The 22,128-nt window shown below is 32.4% G+C and overlaps 1 protein-coding gene across 2 annotated transcripts; it reads left to right on the forward strand.

Annotated features, from left to right (window-relative positions):
- The first annotated feature begins 228 nt into the window (after positions 1 to 228).
- LOC105345247 (outer dynein arm-docking complex subunit 2) lies at positions 229 to 20,915 on the forward strand. Of its 2 annotated transcripts, XM_011453340.4 has the most exons (21): positions 229 to 309; positions 803 to 1,047; positions 2,879 to 3,048; positions 6,642 to 6,894; positions 8,551 to 8,657; positions 11,267 to 11,409; positions 12,589 to 12,702; positions 12,998 to 13,224; positions 13,477 to 13,524; positions 13,658 to 13,814; positions 13,986 to 14,132; positions 14,446 to 14,655; positions 15,029 to 15,259; positions 15,471 to 15,581; positions 15,979 to 16,194; positions 16,376 to 16,557; positions 16,766 to 16,880; positions 17,002 to 17,190; positions 17,650 to 17,682; positions 19,737 to 19,958; positions 20,621 to 20,915. In XM_011453340.4, the coding sequence occupies exons 2-21, from the start codon at positions 818 to 820 to the stop codon at positions 20,732 to 20,734; spliced, it is 3,219 nt and encodes a 1,072-aa protein (XP_011451642.3). In that variant the 5' UTR covers positions 229 to 309; positions 803 to 817; the 3' UTR covers positions 20,735 to 20,915. The 2 variants fall into 2 exon arrangements, with proteins under 2 accessions (XP_011451642.3, XP_011451643.3); XM_011453341.4 differs by lacking the exon at positions 17,650 to 17,682.
- The last annotated feature ends 1,213 nt before the right edge of the window (positions 20,916 to 22,128 follow it).

Consider the following 22,128-nt stretch of genomic DNA (forward strand, 5'->3'; position numbering starts at 1 on the left):
TAGATGCAAATGAAAATATATGATAATAGCCGTATTAGGCCCCTATTGTTTTATGGGTTTTTTTCCTATCATAAATCAAGTTTACTTACAATTTCATTAAAATCAATTGGAATTAGATTCGCTCGCTTACACGCTACACAGATATGATTTTCATTAAATTGGTTTACTTTATTTCCCAGTATTTTTTTACGGATAATAAAGGGTCATTGGTTTGGCTTTTTTGTTTAGAGAGATGTTGCTATTTCCGCAGACGCATGCGCATAAGCCTTGACAACCACAGCATAACCCAGACTCAAAAGAGGAATATAGGTATTGTATTGTATACATTTTATCATTTTATTTTGCTCTCTTCTGCACTTTTCTTCAACTTTTCTATCTTCTACTGCACAGTTTGCTTCGGTCAGTATAGCGTATTTTTATCAACTGCTTGTTTAAAGTTGAAACCTAGTTTTGGCAGCATTTGTTATCACCAAAAATCTATGATTTTGTATGAATAAACAAGCCTTAGAATAAAACTTTACATTAAAACTTTGACACTGATAATATCTTAACATTTTGATAAATGCTTAACTCGTATATTTGTGAGTATTGTGTTTTCTCAATTTAAATAGTTTCCACAACAATCTATGTGTAACCAAAATATAGAATTAAAAAAAAAAAAATAGAAAAGTTTTTTACATGTTAAGAAATACTTTTATGTCATTAGAATTCATTTGTATATAACAATGAAAGAAAAAAATCAGTCTTCATGATATAAATATTGATTTTTCTTTTTTTAATATTAAATTCTTATTTCAGCTAGGTGTCCACATCCGTCATGGGTCAGGCTCTGCAGAGAGCAGCACAGTGGACCTCTGCCAAGGGAGGTTCAGGGGGCAAATTAGAATTCACAAAACTAAACGAAGAACTGCTCAATTCCATCATACAGTATGTTGATGGTTTCGGTGCCAAGTATGCTGATGAATCTAAATTAGTTTTCAAAAAGCCCTTGACCTGGCAAACAACAGTCAGTCCGGATGCAATCAGTGCACCAGGGTTAGAAGACAGGTGTGTATTTTGTGTGGTTCCAAGAAATTCCAAGCTTTAGCCTCTTCAGCAATCAAAATTAATGCTGTTATGATTCATTAATTGTAACCTATATCTCTTAAGCTGGTTGGTCCGATTTTATATCAAATTTTATGCACGCTTTTAAACGATGGTTATGCTAAGTATATTTATAATAATAGACATTGCAGTAGTTTTCCCAATCATTTAAGCCAAATTTCAATGAAGAAAAATACGTACAAAATTTGCTAACAAAACAAACGGCATAAAAGGGTACCGCGTTATTTCGCCTCATGTTAAAGTTCAACCCTGATGACGAGACGGTTATGGTTGTATTACAACTTTGACATCGCTTTAAATAAAGGTCGAAATGATCAGACACATTACAAATACACGTGTACGTTTTGTTCGCTAATATTTCTGAAGTTTGCTTTCTTTACAATCGATGCATAGCATGCGGGTTAAATAACCCCAATTATTCGGGGGATGAAACCAAACGGTTTCCTTTTCTAAACATTCCCATGATGCATTTTGGTTTGTTTTTTCGTTTGCCCAAAAAGAATTATTTTTATTTACTTTGAATATTTCTAATTTTGAAAGGAGACTTATTCTGCTTGTGTAAGTAGGAGAATGTCCATAACTTTCTAAGATAAATGGTTTGTATAGATAAAAAATGTATACTGTAATAACAAAAAAATCGGACCAAGCAGCTTTAAATTTTCTCTTACTGTGTGTTTTATAAGCTCATAACAATCGGGCCTCCTGTTGAGGATTACAGTTTCCTCCTCCTGAGGTGTCACTTAGTGTATACTGTCATTATGATGATATTTCATTTGATTTATAATAGCAGAATAGTGATTAATACCTTGTCAACTGAAAAAAATTGAAATTAGTAACAGTTATTTTTTTTAATGATGGTTTTCCTTAACTGCAAACTTGCTTCCTTTTTTTAGTAATTCTTTTTTTTTTTTTTGTGAAAATAGTCAATTTGTAAAATGATATTAATTAGAACTATACCTGTGTATTGTTTAAGATACTTTTTATGAACTTGTTAGCCTTACATTATTATCATTTGACCTTTTAGCAAATTACCTTTAAAATGAAGTATTGCAAAATAGTCAAGATTTTGTTAAATATTTTGGTTTGGAATCTTTGAAATTAAACACGTAATGGAACAATTTTTTTAAAATACAAATTATACATTAATTGTTTTTGATAATGACCACCTGGAAATTTTTTATAATTAAGAATGGAAATATGCAATTGAAAGGTCTATTTAGTATAATGAAATCATTCAAATAAATGTAATATTGTTCATGAATCGAATAAGCAGATATATTTGCTTAATTAACTGTAGCATTTTATAGTACCGGTACTTTGGTTTTTTGTTTTGTTTTATTTATTTCAAAGTAGAACTTTTGTTAAGCATTAGCACAAGAGCTATAATAATGCAAAAATATTGTTTTCATCCAATCTGTAAAATAAATGTATTACTGAAATACATAAAAGATATGAAATAATATCTGTAATATTATTTCATTTGTGAATTTTCTCACATTCTTTATATATAAGTGTCATGTTTGAATAATAGAAAATTAATTATCAATTTTAAATAAAAAGTTATTTTTATTGTTGATTATAGATTATGGTGATTGATTCCAGTTTAAATTATTATTTGAGAGAGAGAAAGAGAGAGAGAGAGAGAGAGAGAGAGAGAGAGAGAGAGAGAGAGAGAGAGAGAGAGAAGAGGGGTTACTATTCGTTAAGAAATGTTGCTTGATGTATGATAAATGTATCTAGATAGTTGATTGAAATTATTTTTTTGTTTCTTCAGAGGTGGGGATAAAATATCAGAAGCCAAAGCTGACAAGGACCAGCCCCTATTCTCTATAAAGAGGGATGGATCAGACTATGAGTGTAGCGCCATGACCATGGAATACTGTGAACAAGTCCTCAGAGCATCCGGAGACAAGAAAATGATTGAAATCAGAGCTTGCCTGGAAGGTGCGACATTATTATTTTAGCTTTTAATGAAAATGTTACCTTAGATTCCTAATTAAATGCGAGGAATTAATATCTGCGAAAAATCGTGAAAAGCACATCTCGCGAAGTTTAAAATCTCGCTTTTATTTTCGGACAGATGTTAACTACATGAAACTGATAAAAATTCAGCATTGGCAATTTTATGTTATTTTATATTATATATTAATATTATGGATTTTTTATGCGATTTGATGGAAAACGGCCAAATCCGGAATTAAGTACTCATGTAAAATATGGAATTAACAGAATTGAGTGTCAAATTACAAACATAGACTAACCCCTGAAATTTAACTGGGTTTAAACATCAGCAGATAGCTTTCTTCATTTTGTTGTCCAAACCATTGACAGGTCAAATATTTTAATTTTTAAATTTTTGTATGAAAAATTAATATATATATTTGTTATATTCAGTAGTATATTCTCACTATATAACTCTGTATAGACAAATAGTCAATAACTGTAATATTACCTCGTCCGAAAAATATTGACCGGTCAATATTTTTTTGATATTGACCGGCTAGGAATAATATCTAGAGAACATTACCTCTCTTTCAAATAATCGCCTCTGATTTGTTGATTCGTAAACGATGACGTAAATAACTCTTCGCGACTCCAAAACAAGGTGACGTCATAATAGACAGTCAGTCAAGACAAGTAAACAACGGACGCGCAATGCGACGGTTTGCTATCATAATGGATATAAGGATTTGCGATTTACTGTGAAGTAAAATCAGGTAGAACATCTGTATTTTCATTCTTCCGGTCGGCGGAATGTCAACAGTGACCGTTTGATGCTGAGGATATTTTGGAAATGAACTTTGCACAAATTTGAATTCGTGAATTCTTTGTTGAGCTGAGAAAATTACGGCGATCTGTTTTCAATTAATTTCTTAAACTTTGGTTTGTTTCTTCATATAACAAAACAAATGTTGACTGTGTTTTCGGGCAACATTGATTATATTAGCCCCCTTGGGACGAAAATATTGCCCTCCGCTTCGCGTCGGGCAATATTTCGTCCCTCGGGGGCTAATATAATCAATGTTGCCCTCAACCCCAGTCAATATTTGTATAATATTTTTTTTTTTACAAATAACAGTTGGCTTTTTTCAGCACCTTGGAAAACGATGAAAATAAAATTTTTGTTAAAGTGTGTATAATATATATTACAAGGAACTTCATTTATTCGGAATTTTTTTATGCAAAATGAGAAATTGGTGCAGGAAAAAAAATTATATTTCATATGTACGAACAAAAGATTTTTGTTCTAAATAGGTCTGATGTTTTGAAAACGGAAACAATGTTTGTTGCATTATGGATAAAACTATAAATTTTTGTTCACAATTTGGACATTTTGAAGAATGGGCTTAAATGAACATAAAATGTGGTAGATTTTTTGAAAATAGAAAAGGTTTAAATTTCTTTCTTGTTAATAGATATAAGTATATTATACTTATACCGGTATATGGAAATTAAAATGATGATCTCTTTACCAGTATATAAAATTTTTTTATTCATGTAAAGAGAAAATAATAGGGACTCGTGTATATATTAATCTAGTTGCATATCTAGAATAAAATATTATACATATTTTATATGTACACCTGCCTAATTATACTAGAAATTATTCACTAGTTTAAAAGATTGTACCAAATTTTGGGTTTTTTTTTTTTAATACTTCTCATGATGATATTTACCTTTCATGTATGAATTAATTATTCACTACATCTGATTTATGTAGGTGAAGGTTTGACATACATATGCATGCTCTCGCTCTCTCTCTCTCTCTCTCTCTCTCTCTCTCTCTCTCTCTCTCTCTCTCTCTGAGTGCAAATGATATACACTGTATTAACCTCATCATATAATTGCCTATATTTTAATTTGGATCTCAGAAGAAATATATGCCAGGGACCTTTTTTTCCCCCTAATTTTCTCCTTCGTTTATTTTCTTTTATAAGATTATAAGAACATAAATTTTCTTTTCCTTGTTTCTTCATTTTATATTTACTAGGAAACTCAATGTCATCGGAGTTGATAAAAAAAAGTGTGATAATGTATTCAGCCATTTACCACACCATAAAACACAAATTATCATTGCCATGTCAGACTCTGAGTAAGACCTGTACAGGGTTGAACTTGTGCAGTCTGACTTGACTTTATTTAGAACTTTGTGTGCATGCATGCATGTACATGCTTTTTCACATTTACTGCTCAGATAATTCAAAGTGTAGAGACTGTAATTAATTTTATTTTTTAATCTTGAAATTGTTCTATAAATTGTAACTATATCTATCCTAAGACCATTGGTATTAGTTAATGAAACTATCCGGGGGGGGGGGGGGGGGGGGGGGGGGATTTGCTTGGGAAAGTGTCTGCATTTTTATTAAAATGCCTCCCTCTTTCTCTCTCCATTTTTCTATCAGAGAAACTTGATCGAAAGGTTTTCTGTATTATTTAATGTAAAAAAAAAAATTAAGACCTTTGCTTGAGTTAGTGTCTGCATTTTTATTAAAATGCCTCCCTCTTTCTGTCTCAATTTTTCTATCAAAGTAACTTGATCGAAGGTTTTCTGTATACCATAATTTAATGTAAAAAAATTTCTTTTATTTCTTTTTTCCACGTAATAACCCTGACTGGTTTAATTATGATTATCAGCAGAAAACTGTTCTTGTTTAATGTAATACTCATGAATATTTGCCCTAAATATTAGTTGGAAATATAAGGTAAATATAAATCTCAATTTCTTAATGAAGCAAATTTACCTTAGTAAAAAAAATCTGGAGCTACACGTAGACTTGATTAAAATTATTTCATTACCATGCAGATTTTTTCATTATCAATTTACAACGAATATGTTAGATTTATATTTTGCTGGTTTACCCTAGTTAGTTAATGAAATGATCAGTGGTTTCAATTTCTTTTTTCTAATGCATTGTAATTTACTGCTTTTAATTAGTAAATTACTTATTATAAAATCATTGATTGCTTTTGATCATGCAGTTATTAAGTTTCAGATTCAGTTGAATAGAAATTAGGAAATTGATATATCAGCTACATATAACTTATACATAAACCAAACATTTTTAGCATTGGTAAATGGATTAGACAAGGACATTTTTTTTTTTAAATTCAGTATGATTAAATGTGGTTATCTTATTGAGCATATCTGTACATCAGTTGTCCTGAAAGAGTGACCCGACACTTAACAGCAAGTCAACAGCAACATATTCAAATTAAAGTTGACAAAAAAAAAGTAGTTTACGCATAAAAAACAACAAATATGTATCATAAAAATGCAAAAACCTTTCCAATCCAGGACATACAAATATAAGTGGCAGTGAAACTGTGTAATTTAAAAATCCCCCTCCCCCCTCAGAATACCTGGGTACCTATTTTAGAGACCACATATACTGAACCTTTTTGTTAGAAGAAAATAGATTGCCATTCATGGATGCATTGTATTTTTTTTGGTTTTGTTTTTTGCTTGCTTGGGGGTAGAATAATGTGTTAATTAACTCTATTGCTATTGATGCCTGGGTTTTTCTTTTTTTTTAAAGCAAACCGTGATCCAGTGGCCAACATGTTGGGTGAGCGCTTCGCCACAGTGGAAGGTGACGACAACTCCATCTTCCGATTCATCGAGGAGATCACCAAGGAGATCGAACAGCTCGCCAAGCAGCACGCAGAAAACGAAGGAAACACTGAAAAACAAGAGGAAATCGAGGAAAAGAAACTGGTGCTGAAAATGAGGCTGATTCTTCTGCGACTAGACCAGCAATTATTGAACCAGAGCATCGCTCAGATAACAAAGTATGTTTAATATAATGTTGATTGCACACCCCCCCACACACACACACACACAATTTGCCCTCTTGATTATACACTATACAGACACAGTTTACAGTGTATGCTATTTATTCATCTATCATACGTACTTGCAGTCACCTTTTTCTTTTAAATCTGTAGACTAAGGGGAATAATTCATTTTCACCTCACATTTACTGAGCTTTGAAAGCCACAGGGAATAAAAAGCAAAACTGCAAATATTTTTCACTTATTTTCCAATGAAATTGAAGATTAATTTACAATCATATATATTATTTTTATTTTTTATTTTCATTGAATTGTCCTTTTATGAACTTTGAAAGCAAAATGCCCAAAAGATTATGTTTATTGCCATATAATTTGCATGTTTTAATCTAAAACTTTTTAATGATTGAATTTGTTTGCATTTGTTTGTATTTCATCATGACTGAGTTTGACAGTCAGTTATAAACAAACATGTATGCAAACACTCAAACATGAATACAATGCAGTACCATGTATAATAATTGACACTTTGGGTACAAATATTAATACTTGCTAATTTATTAAACACATAAAAATTCATTTTTAAATTTTTTTTCAGTATTTTTTTCACTGTTCATAAGTACATGTATTCTTAAAACTAATTAAAGCATGTGACATTATGGTATACATGACAAAGTATTTATTAAAGTTGTTGTTATTTTCTTCTGTTTTCATTAACTGAGTATATAAGTCTGGCAGCTTTTGGAGTGTAATCCTACGTTCATTAACACCATATTGATAATTATGTCTTTATTAGACATTAATTTTCTCAATATATTTGTATGTGATAATTAATGCTACTTATCTATTTCTAAATAGGCAATGTCAATTTTAATGCAGGTTTGTAAAAATACATCGTCAAGTAAATTATAATGAAATAGCATTGCTGATTTATTTATTTAAAACACAGGCTATGAATATAAGACTTTAAAAAAACATTTTTAGATATCATCTGTTATGTTAGATGTTCCATTAAAAATAGATTCATAGTAACATGTACGCGAAGCTGTCAAATTTTTTGTTGAGGGAGATAACTCCGTTGTCAGTTCAGTACTTTTTTTCACCTGTAATTGATGGTCAAGACCGCTGCAGCGTTGACTTGCTGGAGGACTTTACCTCGGGTTACAGTACGCGGTTTTACCTGATACACCTGTCTTAAACTGCGTTGCAATTTGGACCGCGGGAATGCGCGGAAAATACGGGATCCGCATTTCTTGTACTGTAACAGATTAGACAGCAACAATGTATATATGGTGTACTACATTTAAGACATTTTAACTTTACAAATTTTCTTTTATGATTAAAGATGATAACACTAAAAATTCCTTGTTTTATGCTAGAAATTAACTCCATGTTATCAAATTTGTATCAGATTGCGAGATTATATAAAATTGCAAGCAAAAAACTTTTTTGTCATATTTTCAAAGAGTTCAGAACAGTGAGTGTTGGAAAAATTAAATTGCGATTTTGAAATCTGTAAGGGGATACTTCTTGTGTCATTTAACGATATAAATTTCTAATAATTAATGGAAATCTACAATATAACTGTACAGGTATGTGCCATATTACACATAAAGCTTGCTATAGGTGTAACTTTTCTTAATTTTGCCTCTGTAGGGATGTTCGACTGACCCCTATCATGGTTGACGGAGAAGTCACCATCCTACAGGAACTGTCGGGAGATGATGAAAGAAAGCACGTGCTGGAAACCATCGATTTCTGGGGTAAGACTGCTGAATGAGAATGAAACCCTGTATTTACTAAACTTTAACTCTATTCATTTTACAATGATTGATAATCTAGTTCTACAACTTATGTTAATATCTCTTGTCGGATTGGTTGTGTATTAATGGGCTTGTGATCGGTACTTCCCAAGTTCGAATCCCACAGGGGCTTTTGTTGTTAATTACTTTCAGAATTGAAGTTTTAAGATATTCATTTTTTATTTTCAAACTGCAAATTTTTTGCTTATTTGACATACATACAGTTTTCTTTCATAATCAAATAATTTAATGTTAATTTGACTGATATGTTCCAGGTGTGTTATTCCACCTCATTAACTATAAAGAGTTGCTTCTCTTGTAAAAATGTCAGGGTGTTTTAATATCTTTTCAAAAGAAAACAATTATACATGTATATCGAAATATCACACAGGAAGTAATTAACTTCTTTATTTAAAACAATACAATTGTATTTTTGAATATGTATGGAAAAATAACCTGCTGTCTTAAAATCTTTTCCCAATATATTTTGGTCACAATGCAATATTAAAGGGACTTGGACACGATTTGTGATCAAAAATATTTTTTTCATTTTTTATGCATAAAATGGTTTACTGGTGCATTTTAAATGATTGACCAAAATATTGAATGTTATAAATTCAAGTTACGAGCGAGATACAGAGGTAAGAATTGGTTGTAATGTAAACAAAGCTTGAGTCTTAAAGTTGTTTACAAAAAATGTAATGTAGAGAATTACCATTTCTTAGACAAAATGACATGTAAAAACAATTTTAACTAATTCAGTATCTTCATAAATACTATTATCAACAAAAGAAAGATACATTTGATTGAAAATTACACCAATACAACACACATGTAAAAATGACAATATTCGAGCTTTGTTTACAAAACAAAGAATTACGAACTCTGTAACTTGCTTATAACTTGATATTTGACTTTCAAATTTTGACATCGCATTATAAACTTCTATTTTTATCAGTATAAACATTGAAAATGGAAAAATAAAATTTAAGATTTTTTAAGTCAAATTGTGTCCAAGTCCCTTTAAAGTACATGAATCCCTTTCCTGTTTGTTTGACTCAGACCATGTACCATATGTGGATCAGACAGTTCAGTCTAGTCTGCTAGGAGACAATGACGTCATTTAATGAAATGATATTAATAAAAACTGTGATGTATGCAGGTGTGAGAGTCATGTCATGTACAATAACGTGCCAAAAGTATGTCAACTTTTCTTTAATACCTATATATTTCATTGTAAACAAGACTTGTATTTTAAAGGGTTTTTGTTGTTATTTTTTTCAGATTTTGAAGAAATTTTTATTAAAGCAATATGAGCTGTATTTTTTAGCATTTTATTTTGCTGCATAAACCTACTAGTTTGATAAGTTTGCTTGTAACTTAAATTTTAATGGTAATTAAGATTTGAAAAAAACATTAATTTATGTCAAAATAAATATTTCTCTCCTGAGGAATATATAGCAGACCTATTTTTGTACAGGACGACAATAATACATTTTTGCTTAAATTAAAGCTTCTTAGAGGCTTTTCCCACAAAAATATGGCTAACAGAAATTTAAAAAACATGATATTTTTGTAATTATAGAAGAAAATAACATTTTCGCAACAACAAAAATTCAGCATAGGGGTTATTTTCAACAAATCTTTAAAAAATGTTGGTTTTCAATGAAATATATAGTGAAAAGAAAAAGTTGACATACTTTTGGCACGTGACAGTGGCACGTGCTGTTGATCCCCTGACGTATGTTACAGATTAATCAATAGATCTATAGTCATGTTATACATGTAGTATGTTGATTTCCACGTAAGCCCCAATTGTCTTTTTACATTATATCAACCTACCAATGTATGTATAAGCTGTTAAAATGTAGGCAAAATTAAATTATAGGATTTTTTTTCTTTTCATTGCTTAGTAAAATTTTAATTTGGACCATAACAGTTCTTAAATGATACCAAGTTTTTTTTTGTTTTTTGTTCTTGTTGTTTTTTTTTTTTGGGGGGGGGGGGGGGGAGAGGTTAAGCATGATTATGATGAGGTATCCCAATAAGATTGAGAAACTTGGCTGACTGTCATACAATGAAGCAGAGATTAATCAGATTGGTTTATATAAATAGAAACAGTAAATTAAAAATATTAATGTAAACATTATCTTTGGGAGGAGAAATTTAAAGTTTTCTAATGCAGAAAAAATACCACCATATTTTAAAAATAATCTTAGAAAAAATACCACCATATTTTAAAAATAATCTTAGAAAAAATACCACATATTTTAAAAATAATCTTGATGACTACATAAAGCATATTCATATTTATATATATATACTGTACATTTTATTTTTGTTTAGATTAATTTAGAAAGGGTTTAACTAAAAGGATATAGTTTGCATGCATGCAAGTCTTTGAGCCCAATTTACCAGTAAATTCAAGTAGTTGCTGTATAATTCAAGTAGTTAACTAATTAATTTAACAATGATTTAATAGGATTGCAGTAATAACTGTACACTTCTCAAGAATTGATTTTTTTGAATTCTTACTTTATGTGATTTTAAATGTATAACTTGATCTGTAGGTGACGGATACATTTTCAAAAATGGCTGTCGCGCTCCTCCTCAACGCCAGCTTCACGGAGACATTGCGTACGTAGAAGTTCGGCCGTTCGATGGAAATATGTTATACATCACCGCCAATACCAGTGGCTACTATCTGAACAAGGTATACATATACATGTTTTATATATTGGTGGCTCTATGTGACCAAAGAGACATAACTCTAAATTTGAAATATTGCACAAGTATACCAGAATAAAAGATTCTAATTTTTGAGTTGAAAAAAAAAAAAATTGATACACACATGAATAAAGTTAACTGTTACAGTATCTGTAGAATGTGTGCAATTGACCTCGGGTGCATGGTCACCTTTTATTTTTTGGTGACTATTTATTTAGGAATGATATCTTAGATTCTATAGTGTAAAAAAACATTTTTTGAAAATGTACTGTGAAAATTACAGATGTTCAATAAATTTTTAACAAGTTTTTTGCAAAAAACATTTGTATTTTTTTAAAAATAAATTATTGTTTATTTGTTACTGCTTATAAGCAATGAGAAAATATCTTACCTTGTAAGCTGTAAGTAATCACCAGATTAAAAAATCTATCATATATTTTGAAGAAGTTTTAAATTAGACAATTTTTCTTCTAAATGTTTCTAATTTAAATATTTTTTTGAAAATATGGTACTTATACCGATATACATGTTCATATATGATATTGATAAAAGAAACACTGTTACTTGTTAATTCAAAGTATGAAATGAAAAAACCTGACTTTTTGTAGTGTTTTTATTTTTTTAAACCTTCGGATGACTGATTAATTGTTTGATATACCTGTAGTTACCATGACGTAATATGTCAACAGACCACAAATTAACTGGTTTTTAGGGACGAACTTAAAAAATGTTTCATGAAATATTGATTCAGTTAATCTACAGATTTGCATTATCGACTGCAATACATACCGACTTTGGCCTTGAGCTGTCAGAATATATCCCTGAAATTACCCAGTACTACAAATAATTATTTGTATAAAGGCTTCTAATTAGAAATTAATAATAAATGATGCTTAGCATCTGGGTTTTTTTTGGCAGTTTTTGCAGGGTATTTTGATTTGGATACAGGGCATCACTAGTATATATAAAGGAAAAAAAGGTTAACTGATTTCTATTCATATTGTAAATCTTTGTGCATATGCATGCAGATTTAAGGAAATTTGTTGGGAAATCATAATTTCAAAAGCCAACTAATCTTTTGAATAGGGATTATTTCTAAGGTAGTTAAAATAAGAAAATGCAAGTGCCGATGAAAAGTTTAAGGATGTTGGTGTCTTTGATTAAGGGCCCAGACAACCGCGGCGACATGAACTACGAGAAGGAGGGCGATGCCTACAGGGAGCTGGTCACACTGCTCAAGGACAAGAGTGCCCACTTCACAGAGATGATTGACAAACAGGTAAGAAAGTGACATGGAAAAAAAGTTTAAGCGAAATATTCAGAGAGAGATTTGGAGTTTAATTCATCAGTTATTCAAAATACCTAACTATTAAATTTACTATTTTGTCTTACTTTTACTAAAGAAGATTAGGAGAAAAAAAATTCTTAAATGAGAAAATTGGAGTCTATATTTATAAGAAATAAAATTAAAATTACGGTAAACATGATTACAGTAGAAATCCAATAAGTGATTGAAGTCTATAAGAACAAATGTGGCTAGATATTTATCAAGGAATTTTTATCCTGACTTATAGGAATTCCATCTCAAAGTCCAGGAGAAGGATGATTACATGGATGCAAGGCGCGTGGAGGAGGATGATGATGATAGAGAGAGCACCGCAGGCTACCGTCCTGACCGCTCCAAGCAGAAGACAGAGGAAGACTCCAAGGACAAAGGACAGAAGCAGAAGGCACAGAAAAAGAAGAAGCTGGAGCCATCTCTCAAATGGAAAGCACTCGGGATGGAGGAATACCAGGAACCGTAAGTGTTTAATTCCCTTGCATGAAAACCTGTGTTGTTGAGTTTCTTGTAATCATCATCATCCTCATTTTCATCCTTTGTAACATTGAGTTTCTATAAATGTAGTTTTAAATTATAAATAGTGAAGATTTCTAATTTCTTTAATTTCATTTGAAAGTTGCACTCTGAATTTGGGCTTTGTCCATGGAATATTGATGTTTTAAAATACCAATTATGACTGTATCAACCATCTCAAATTTTCAATTTTTACAGAGATAAACGAGAAACACAGAAGCTAAAGAAGAAGAAGACTTCTCCAAGGTAAATTTTTTTTTCTCTTCTTGAAATCCAAAACTTTCATAAAAATCTTGTGTCAACACACTGTGGTATCTTTCCTAATCTCCACTGCACGGACTCCTACAACTAAATTTGCATTCTTTATTCTTGTTGATAGGATGAAGACAAAGACCCCAGTTGATGCTGAAGACTCCTTCAGCGAGAGCTCCACAGAGAGTGAGGAGGAGGAAGAGGCAGTAGAGAGGAGGAGTGAGACAAATGCTGATCTTCCGTCTGAGTACTGGCAGATACAGAAACTGGTCAAATACCTCAAGGTAAGGAAGGGCACAGATTCTATTGCTAGAACCATCATCTAAGGAAAAATTCATTGGATAGAAATCTTTATGTCTTAAATAATCTTGGAATGAACAGAATTATTATGAAAATGCATTAGTTAAACTCTTGTCTAATATAAAACCCTGTTAAATGATTTTTCATTATTTCAGGGTGGAAACCAAACTGCCACCATCATTGCTTTGTGTTCAATGAGGGACTTCAACCTTGCTCAGGAGACGTGCCAGTTGGCCATTCGTGACGTGGGGGGTCTGGAGGTGTTGATCAACCTGCTAGACACAGAGGAAGTCAAATGCAAGGTACGTGCGCTGAAAACTGTAGGGAAATGATCTTTAGAAAATATCTTGGCATTTTGAAAATACACTGTATCTGCTAGCTTACCTTTGGGCTAAACTTATTACAAAAAGCTGATGAAATACTCTTCTTGCTAGTTATTCCATAAAATTAAAAAAAAATATTCTATTTTAATTGACAATATAACTATCATTTAAATTTAAAAATTAGAACTTACTATGTTTTTACACATAATGTATCTTCATTGAATAGTTATCCTCTATTTAACAAGATTAACAAAGGAAGAATTATTTTCATTTGACGATTTTCTACTTTAAGATTGGATCACTCAAGATCTTGAAAGAAATCTCCAGGAATACTCAGATCAGGCGGGCCATCGCTGACCTGGGGGGACTACAGACAATGGTGAAGATCCTGCGTGACCCCGACAAGGATCTCAAGTGTCTGGCTGCTGAAACCATTGCCAACGTGGCCAAGTTCAGGCGGGCCAGGCGTACCGTCAGACAGCATGGAGGCATAAAAAAACTGGTATGTACAGTAATTATATGTAGATTTGGAGAGAGAGAGAGAGAGAGAGAGAGAGAGAGAGAGAGAGAGTTGTCATGATTTAAGGCAACGTTTCATCAAAACAATTTCAAAAGTTGAATACTGTGGTTTCATCAATATTCGCTGAATACCAATTTTTTGTGGATTTCGTTGTTAAGTTTATCCATGAAATTAAATGTTCATTGAAGTGCAATTTCTACTATCATTTTGTATTGATAGGGTCATTTGCCAAGGATTTACGTATCCTTGAAACTGTGATTTTCACTTTTTCCACGAAAATTGATACCCTTGAATATTAATGAAACCACAGTACTTGCTTTCAGTTTACAAAAGTTGTGCCTTTTTTTGTCTCTAGGTGGGTCTCCTGGATTGCCCCATAGTGTCTGCCACCAGTCCAGAGGCAGACAAGGATGCTGAGGTGGCTCGCAGTGGTGCCCTGGCTCTGTGGAGCTGCAGCAAGAGCAAGAAAAACAAAGAGGCCATGAGGAAGGCGGGTGCCATCCCCCTGCTGGCCAAACTCCTCAAATCTCCCAACGAGAACATGCTGATTCCAGTGGTTGGGACCCTTCAGGAGTGTGCGTCAGAGGTCAGAACTTATCTTTTTTCTTTAACACAGTTTTTAAATACCAGTAATTAGTAAATTATTCATACATTTTTCTTAAAAAAAAAAACCAAGTACATGTACTATTTAACACAATGCTTCATTTCTTCATGACATGAAGCTGATATATGTATGAAATAATGTACATAAAATATGGATTTGCTATTGTAAAAACTTCTGTTTTTCTTGCCAACAGCCCAGTTACAGACTAGCTATAAGAACAGAGGGAATGATAGAGGATCTAGTGAAGAACTTAAAGAGCCAGTCAGATGAACTGCAAATGCATTGTGCATCAGCTATATTCAAGGTACTGTTTGCTTTTTGTTGTGTTTAAGTTTTAAGGTATATATTTGAAACATGCCAAAGTATATGTAAATGATGCTGAGCAACATTGTTAAACTGATTGGATAGGAATTGTTTCAAAACTGTACCCAAGAATTTCGAAAACAAATAGATTTAATATCAATAAATATTTTAGTCAAGCTTGTACAGTGAAACAGTTGCATCAAACAAGCTATTAATAAATTCATGCTTATTGTATGAAGTCAGTGCTGTTCCCTTATGTATTAAAACATATCAAAAAGATATAGGATCTACAAATTCCATTTAAAGCAAATAAAAAATGCTCACCCCTGTTACTTCCCTATAAGCTGAACTGTTCCTACCTATATGTGTACCTAATATTAAGTGGTATTTATTGACAGTGTGCGGAGGAGAAGGAGACGCGAGATCTGGTTAGACAGTATGGGGGACTGGACCCCCTGGTGTCCCTGCTACAGAAAACTGAAAACAAGGAGTTGCTGGCGGCAGCCACCGGAGCCATCTGGAAGTGTGCCATTAGTCCGGAGAATGTGACCCGCTTCCAGGAGCTGAGGGCAATAGAACAGCTGGTGGGACTACTGAACGACCAGCCTGAGGAGGTGGGGGTCAAACACTCTGTTCATTATGATCAATGCTCAGTTTTTGTTCATTATTTTTTTTATTAAGCTGCAACATTTGTGTTTTTGTAGTGAAAATTTTCCCCCCAAAAATTTGCATCAGGAGTTATCTCTCTTGTTGGAGAGCATAAAAAATGATTTTATCTAAATATGGCTTTTGTAGGTCTTGGTCAATGTGGTTGGTGGTTTAGGTGAACTAGCTAAGGACCCTCCCAACAGAATGTTGGTCAGGAAAGCCGGAGGGATCCCCCCTCTGGTCAACTTACTGACCGGCACAAACCAGGCCCTCCTTGTCAATGTCACTCGGGCTGTTGGGCAGTGTGCGGAGGAACAGGATAATATGGTGTAAGTACAGCCCCATATTTCAGTCATTTTTCATAAACCTTTTGAAAGTAAAATTGAAATAAATTAGCAAAATATAGAGTAAGCTGAGATTTGTCGTGAGTAATGTAATGTATTGGGTAAAAAAAAAATTTAAAGTTAATTATGAGATTTTAGATTGCCTGAAAGTATGCAATGATGACATTTTTTTTCCTTATTTTGTTGGTTATAGAATCATCGACAAACTGGACGGAGTCCGATTACTATGGTCATTGCTCAAGAATCAGAATCCGGATGTACAGGCCAGTGCTGCGTGGGCCATATGTCCTTGTATTGAAAATGCAAAGGTATGTCTAAGAGTATTTTGTTCTCAGAATTTTCTTTAAAAATTTCAATATTGGTGAAATGTAGCAGATACCATGCTTATAGATCAAAAGGCATGTATACATATAATTTATTTTGCAATAGGATGCTGGAGAAATGGTGCGATCTTTTGTGGGTGGTTTAGAACTGATTGTGAGTCTCTTGAAATCGGACCATCGAGAGGTTCTAGCCAGTGTGTGTGCAGCTATAGCAAACATTGCCAAAGATGAAGAAAACCTAGCAGTCATCACAGACCATGGCGTGGTTCCTATGTTAGCCAGACTTACAAACACAGTAAGTGGTGGAATAGGCAATCAAAGCATAAATTATTTTGAAAAAGCATTGCTAGATGGGAAATTGTTCCAGCTGATGTAAGATTCAAAGCATAAAAATTTTGAAATTGATTTTAAAAACCTCTTCTTTTGGTTGCTATTGTGAGTTTATGAAAAAATATGCATGAGAGAGAGAGAGAGAGAGAGAGAGAGAGAGAGAGAGAGAGAGAGTGCACCACCTGTGCATGCTCTCAAAGAGGCAACAAAATTACATTTAAATTAAGTAATTGACATTAACTGAAACAGAGCCCCCAATTGCAATTCATTGTAAAGATAACACTGAGCAAATCTGATAACAGGAATCTCTAATTGCTTCACAACTTCGGTTTTGGGGATGATTTTTTGGGGTTTGTTTGTTGGTTTTTTTTTTTGCTTTTCTTTTCTTCTTGCGATGTGTATAACAGGTTCGGTGTTTTTTCAGTACGCTTGGAAGGGTAGTAGATATCAGAGTCAGGTACTGTCTGGAGATTGAGAAATGAAGTGGTTTAACTCAATCACACATTTTACCACAGTGCCTCTCGACAAAATATCCTCGCTAACAATGCATACTGTACACGATGAATGAATTTAACATATCATGCATTAATTTTTCTGTGTATTCATTTTGATTGAAAATTTTGATTGAAGCTGTGGTTTTTTTTTTTTTTTTTTTTCTAAATAACAGCATGCAATTTGCTCTTTCAGTTGCATTTTTACATCGTTAAAAAAAATTTTCTGTTGGATATACATGTCCTTTAAAAAAAAAAAATTCCACGTGCATGTTCATTTGATAGCCAAAAAAAAAAATCATGTTTCAAAATTCATGTATTCATTTTTATATGTCCATCATGATCATATATCTCTTAATCATTTGTGAAAATTAAACATTACTATCACACATACAAATCATAAACATTCATTAACTTCAGTTTTTTAAAAAGTGGTTTTTCTTATTTAAAGTAGTCCGAGTATCGCACTACGTCATAATACGGAATTTACAATATTGGTTCGACTTTTACAAAGCGTTTTTGATACCCGGTATTGATTTTGCTCTACATCGCTGTTGTAAGCAATGGCAATAATAAGCAATTAGAACGGTAATATATGTATTCTATGAGAGATAGAAATGATACATGTTGAGAAACTCGATTCTGTTTAAGTAAAATGAAAAACGAAGTTTCTGATTAACCAGGATCTCAGGTATGCTTATATCTTCTTTATTTTGACCCCCCCCCCCCCCCCCCCCCCGAATTTTTCTTTTTCTTTTACTAAAACCGGTTTAAATTTAGAGACAGAAGCTATTTCGATTTTAATCAATCGTCAATTAATTAATGTTTAAATGACATCTAACATTGTTGACAGATATAGGCAGAAAACTGTAGCAAAATGTGATTTTTACGGATTTTTTCGTCAGGGACTACTTGGTTTAGATCTTATAGCGTGAAAAGTAATCCGTCAACATATCATTTATTTACAAAATCTTTTTTCTAAGATGTCAATCTATAGAATAAACACCATGAATTTAAGTTTGAGTCCATAAAATAGTAAAAAAATTACCAAACGCGATACTAGCATTGCATTTTTTGTATTCTATTTTGATACATCAGGTCCATAAAGCGTACTTACTTACAAAAATTTGCGCAAAACTATTGATGAGATATGGCTTAAATAAATATTTATACTATATTTTGTATGTTCAGTTCTAATTTTCCCAAAATTGGTAATTATTTTTAGGAAAAACGGACGTCTGGCAAATTTCATAATTGTCAATAATTTTCGCAAGGGGGTACACCCGTCTGAGAGGTGATAACAAACAAACTAGCATGTAAACATACATATTTTCTTTTGTATATGTATTGCTAGAATGTATATTTATCATTTAAAGCTAAGCTTTTAATGATTGAGCCCATTTAGTGCCGAGTATAGGTCTACCTTAATGTGCGAATCAACAGTTAATGGATTCATCCCTTCCAATAATAATGAAACAAAATCACTGAAATATCATCAAGTATTTCACAGTGTTTCTTAATATTAAAAAAGAAAATTTCTGAAGTACACTAATACACATTTACCACATATGTATTATGTGTATCTTTATATAGGATAATATATATACTAGCTACATGTATGGCCAAAAGTATTTACACCAATCTTTTTATGAATAGATTTAATTGGCAAATGAGATATTTGCATGCATATTTCCTGGAGTTCTTGATAGTTACACATATGATCCACTTGTGTGCTTATAAATCAATTAATTAATCTAGAAATTAAAGTGCAATCTCTTCGTTAAATATAGCTCAAGCTTTACCCTTTATACATTGATATTTTGTCACACATAAATTGCTAAAAGCCAAATTTAGATTTAATCTCCTAAAATGTTTGAATTCATTTCTGAATATTGAAATGCAAGACACTATCAAAACAGTGTCTGAACTCTTATTCCTAGGATAAATGCCTGGTAGGGTATTCGTATATTCACAATACAATCAAATGAATCTTTTAACATGCATGAATATTTTTTCACAGGTGGATGATAAACTACGGAGACATTTAGCAGAGGCCATAGCTAGGTGTTGTAACTGGGGAAATAACAGAACAGCATTCGGACGAGAGGGGGCGGTGGCTCCGCTAGTGAAATATCTCAAATCGCAGGATGAAAATGTACACAGATCCACCGCCCGGGCCTTATATCAACTGTCCAAGAACCCCGAGAACTGTATTACCATGCACGAAGCCGGTGTTGTTCAGGTGCTGAACTGTAGTATGCCTATCTCTGCACAGTTAAATAATTACATGTACTTGCACCACAGAAGTATATTTTGGTGTCTCTGTATTTGATGAGACTTTCTCAACTCTGCAGCAATAGTCCATAACTCTTAAATCAGGGAACTATTTGCATAAATGTAAATGTATCATATAAAGTAGTTTAACAGTGGATTTTTTTTTTTCATATGGAGCTCACTGTCATGATTTGGGAAAATAATCTCATAGTTAAAGGAAGGAAATCAATCTTTCATATTCAAAGTTCAAACGTGGTATCTCTCCCTCTAGTTTCCCTCATCGAAAACATTACAGCAACCCCCCCCCCCTTTTTTTCTACATTTTCAATCAAATCAGCTGAGCCAAAGTGTTACATTCAGTGTAAACCCCTGAGACCAAAGTAAAAAAAAAAAATCATTTTAAGTGTGAACAACTACAGAAGGAAAAGCAGGATGAGGATAATGCAGCCTCAGATGCACTAAATTCTATGAATTCTTTCATTGTATTTTCTGATTCTATAAACCTTGATTGTCCATTTTCTGAATGCATGGTATATTCTTGATATGGTTACAGTTTTGTTTCACAAATATGTTAAGTATCTGAACATTTTATGATAGTTTCCAAAAATATGTATTAATTTATATTTGTAGCCTTTGATGAAAATGGTAGGCTCACAGGATGAGGATCTCCAAGAAGCTTCCGCTGGGTGCATAGGAAACATCAGGAGACTTGCTTTAGCCAATGAAAAAGCGAGATATTCTTAAAGCATTTCCAGTCGAATCAAATTCCGTCCCTGAAACTGCCATCAATACATGTACCAACCAATATGTGAAAACGAACTCAATTAAAAGAGTGCAAAATTAAACTGACATATTATATGGCATTTATGTAACATCTTGATTAATATCAGAAATGTATTAATTTTTTTTTGGATTACAAGGACAAGCAGATTAGAGAAACATTAAGTTTTGAAGAAATTATATAAAAATCTATTAATTCCTTTACGTTACATTTTAGCTGGTACAGGTATCTATATATAAGATGCTGTGATTTATTTAATATACATGTCTACATATTGGCATAAGTTTTATAGTTGTTCTTGTTATGACAGAAATAAATCTAATTTACCATCAAATTTTTTGTTGTATTTTACTACCAGTATTTTTAGTTTTACAGGTTTTTTTTTTTTTAAATTTAAAAGCTTAATCTTTAGAAAAGTATTCATTTTATGCTAGACTAAACCAAAAGTTCAAGTGCATTGGCATAATAAAATCACAAATTATAGCATTGTTTATCTTGAGAAAAAGTATCTAAGATTTCCCCTACATTTGACTAAACTGAACTCTGCACCCCTCCCGTTTGGGATCCCATAAAAGTCATGGGGTCACAGATATAACAAAAGCTTTAGTTAAGAAAAGCAATATTCAGAGAAAGATGTAAATTTAAACAGCAAAATGCTTTCTTTTGTTGTTCAGTCAGGCTATGAAGGTACATGTAGGTAGAAAAAATTCACTAAACCTGAATATTTTTTTCTGCCATGCTTTCCATCTTTATGATCTACATGTATCAACATACACATTGTTAGAAATTAATATTCAAACGTTGACCCATATGCCAAAAGTTGAGTCCTAGGAGGGGTGTAAAGCTCAACACAGGAACACATACAGAAATTTGTTTTCAAAATCTTCAAGAGCGACTCTGCATACAATATTATGTAGTGCTATGGTGTTATGAAAGCATCATGATCTAGAGTATGTTCCATATTGATCACTATTGCTGCCACCAATCCTTCACCTGTTGCCAGTTTCATACAAGTTAAGAATTCAACTTGATGTGTTGGTGAGCAGCTTGGCCCATGAGCCTCTTCTTTGTGCTCATTTTAACTTCTGCGCATTGTTCACATCAACCTTGTACCTCACACAGTATTAACTTGCATTTAACAAGTTTTATTTAAATCTAATGTTCAATATTATTTTGAATTCAGGAGAGGTTAATCTTTTAAAAGTTATCCCAATAGCATAGATCAGAAAACAATATTAATTCCAAATGCATGCACAACTTGAAAAAGCAGGTGCCTCTAAAAATTGCAAGTATTCTTCATTATTACTGTATGCCCTAACCCCCCCCCCCCCCCCCAAAAAAAAAAAAGAACTGGACA

Source organism: Magallana gigas, chromosome 2, assembly GCF_963853765.1.
Source record: "Magallana gigas chromosome 2, xbMagGiga1.1, whole genome shotgun sequence".
NCBI classification, from domain to species: Eukaryota; Metazoa; Mollusca; class Bivalvia; order Ostreida; family Ostreidae; genus Magallana; species Magallana gigas.

What these genes read in the sequence shown, in the direction of transcription:
- LOC105345247 (XM_011453340.4), top strand. Translation starts at nt 818, where the DNA reads ATGGGTCAGGCTCTGCAGAGAGCAGCACAGTGGACCTCTGCCAAGGGA. An exon ending in CAGAGATGATTGACAAACAG is followed by an intron (nt 12,703 to 12,997) that starts GTAAGAAAGTGA and finishes CCTGACTTATAG; the next exon opens with GAATTCCATCTCAAAGTCCA. An exon ending in ATGGAGGCATAAAAAAACTG is followed by an intron (nt 14,656 to 15,028) that starts GTATGTACAGTA and finishes TTTTGTCTCTAG; the next exon opens with GTGGGTCTCCTGGATTGCCC.